The 2,923-nt window shown below is 44.5% G+C and overlaps 1 protein-coding gene across 1 annotated transcript in view; it reads left to right on the top strand.

Moving 5' to 3' along the window:
* The first annotated feature begins 781 nt into the window (after positions 1-781).
* The window catches only part of LOC107140276 (kinesin-like protein KIF28P), a 62,671-nt gene continuing 60,529 nt past the window's right edge, over positions 782-2,923 (top strand). The window contains exon 1 of the mRNA XM_015483312.2: positions 782-835. Coding sequence (XP_015338798.1) covers positions 782-835 — 54 coding nt within the window. The remainder of the gene's footprint in view (positions 836-2,923) is intronic.

The raw sequence follows: 2,923 nt of genomic DNA, 5'->3' as shown, positions 1-2,923 counted from the left end.
ATAGCCTGGGGTATGAGGAAATGGGGGACTTTTTGCATTTGTGGTGGTTAAACCATGATGTAAAGAAAAGACCACCAACTCCAATTTTAAACAAATTAAAGAAAGCTTGTATTTTGTGTACACAAGGGAAGTTGATCAGCGGCTGACTCCCCTAACATGGGCTGGAGACCAGCAGTCCCAGCTCCTCAAGGAAGAGATTTTATAGCTTAAAAAGTTGCAAAAGGCCGGGGTGGGGGTGTGTCTTGAGAATTTACAGCTAATAGGATTTTGACAAGCATAATACAAAAGCAGATAGTAGGTTAATGATCTAAGTGGCTCAACATTTCAAGTTAGGGAGTAAATTCAGATCCCAACACCAGAATTTATGAGACACCACTGAGGTTTCAGAGAGGGTTGTTATCTGGTCAGGGAAAGCCAGACTTTATGAGGTGCCACTGAGTTTTCAGAGAGGGTTGTTATCTGGTCAGGGAAAGCCAGGCATGGGTGAGTTCAAGGCATGGGCAGGCATTCCAAGCAAGTTTAAAACATAGAAATATTGCCAGGCCAATTAGAAATCCTAATATTTTACAGAAAACAGAAATGAACTGTTTATAACTTTTGACGAGATGGCTCTTGATCTTAAGAGGGAATTAGGCTGGGTTTATCAAAGTCTATTGCTGGGGGGTTGTCAGTGAAGGGGCCTTTAGTTGTTACTGCCATTTTTTGAGCTGGTCACTCTTCCATGTTGAACCAGGTGTTTTCAGGATTCCAGTCCCAGGTAACAATTTCTTTTCTTCGCATGATGATGGAGTGTGGTTTGGAGTTTAAGGTCAGGCTGAGTCAGAGTGACTGTGAGGTAACTCTTGCCCTATGATGGAGGATATGGCATTGTTTGTTTCAAGTTCTACCTAACAGGTATATGAGAATTAGTTGGGGAAATAGTTTTTTTTTGTTGTTGTTGTTGTTTTGGTACCAGGGACTGAACCCAGGGGTGCTTAACCACTGAGCCACATCCCCAGCCGCCTTTAATATTTTATTTAGAGACAGAGTCTTACTGAGTTGCTTAGGGCCTTGCAAAGTTATTGAGGCTGGCTTTGAACTCGTGATCCTCCTGCCTCAGCATCCTGAGCAGCTGGGATTACAGGCATGCACCACGACACCCAGCCTCAAATATAGTTTTTTTAAAAAATATATTTTTAGTTATAGATGGACAAAATACCTTTATTTTATTTGTTTATTTTTTTATTTGTTGCTGAGAAAGGAACCCAGTGCCTCACACATGCTAGGCAAGTACTCTACCCCTGAGCCACAACCACTGCCCTCAAATACAGTTTTTGTTGTTTATTTTCTCCCCAGTGTGTGGGCTATACTCTCCTGTTACCTTGAGCACCTCATTTTTTTTGAAACTGAAAATTTTAGATATTATATTGTAACACTCTGATACCCAGAGTCTCCTCCCTTCTCTCTATGGCTTTTTTTGGGGGATACCAAGGATTGAACTCAGGGGCACCCGACCACTGAGCCACATCCCCAGCCCTATTTTGTATTTTATTTAGCTTAATGCCTCAGCTACGGTGAGGCTGGCTTTGAACTCCCAATCCTCCTGCATCAGCCTCCCAAGCCAGTGGTATTACAGGCATTCATCGCCATGCCCAGCAGCTTGTTATTTTTATTTGCTTATTTATTGGTTTAGTCACTGACTGGATTCTTTCAGTGAAGAGTCTATTAACCCCTCTCCAACTCTGCCAGCCATTTTGCCCTGGGGAGACACAGTTTGGGGTATACCCCAGTCACCTTGGGATAACAATGCTTGGGGTAGGGCTCTTCCTCTCAGTGACTGCTCCAGGAAGAGTTCAGTTCAGGCTGACAGCACTTCCGTCCCTCATGGTTCTTTGCTAAGTGACGCCTCCTTTCCCTCACAGTATTTGCATCGTGGCAGCTGGTTGGATGAGTGACACATATCCTTTTCATGGTACCTTCAGACCCACACTAATCCCCACTCAGAGAGGAATTTCATCTTAGGCTGCAGAAGCAGTGATGTCATCTGCATCATCTTGTTTAGTTAAGCTTGTATGACCAGCATCCCAAGGAACAACTGTCCTGGAGTACATGCAAGACAGTCACTTTCTACAGATGACACTAACTTGCCCTAGTTCCCAACATTCAGAGAGAAAGCCAGTGTCCTCCAACAGAATCTGTAAACGGACTTTCTGGCTCGGGCTTGTTCTCACTGTTCCCTTAGTTTGGCTAGGTTTTGGGGAACAGAGACGGGGGGTATTCAGGGACATGGTGTTTCACTGTCCCCTTTTGCAGGGACAATATGCATGCCCAACTGTTAAACTTCACTATTAACTATTGTTTTCAGCAATGCCCTAGAACACACATTGCTTTACAAACTAATCAAATTCTGATGCCTTTGAAGGAACAGTTTCTGAGAACAGTGTGGGATATGTTTTCTGGCCCTCAGAAGGGAACTTTCTAGCTATTCTCTTCCCCAGTTCTCCCCTGAACACTAGAGGGCATACGATTTTCTTTCTTTGTGTCTTTCATCCCAACTTCTAGTATTCTCGAGAGCATCCCTAAGCTTGAATTTCTCCAAGCTTCCTTGCCTCACAAAAGTTATTTTGGGAAGAAATGTTAGCCACCATGGGCTTTACGGCCTGTTTATTCTCCCAGGCAAAAAATCTCCAAGCAGGGCTCTGTGGGAAATAGAGAATTGCTCCCTGGTAACACCCAGCTCCAGAGGCTGAGCATTCAGAGAAGACAGAAGAGCAATTTGAAGTCCTCTCAGTTTGTTCCCCCCTGGTATGGAACCATGATCTCAGGACTGGAAACAAGGGTGGTCAGGACTCCCGTAATCTCAGCATGCTATAACTAAAGTAGAGCCTCTTTCCTATGAGTAGGAGCTGGGCAGAAGAGGAAGCACCGCGCCCCCCCCCCCCCC

This window comes from Marmota marmota, unplaced genomic scaffold, assembly GCF_001458135.2.
Source record: "Marmota marmota marmota unplaced genomic scaffold, marMar, whole genome shotgun sequence".
NCBI classification, from domain to species: domain Eukaryota; kingdom Metazoa; phylum Chordata; class Mammalia; order Rodentia; family Sciuridae; genus Marmota; species Marmota marmota.
The sequence above is the reverse complement of the archived record's forward strand: the minus strand, read 5'-3'. Positions and strand labels throughout refer to the sequence as shown.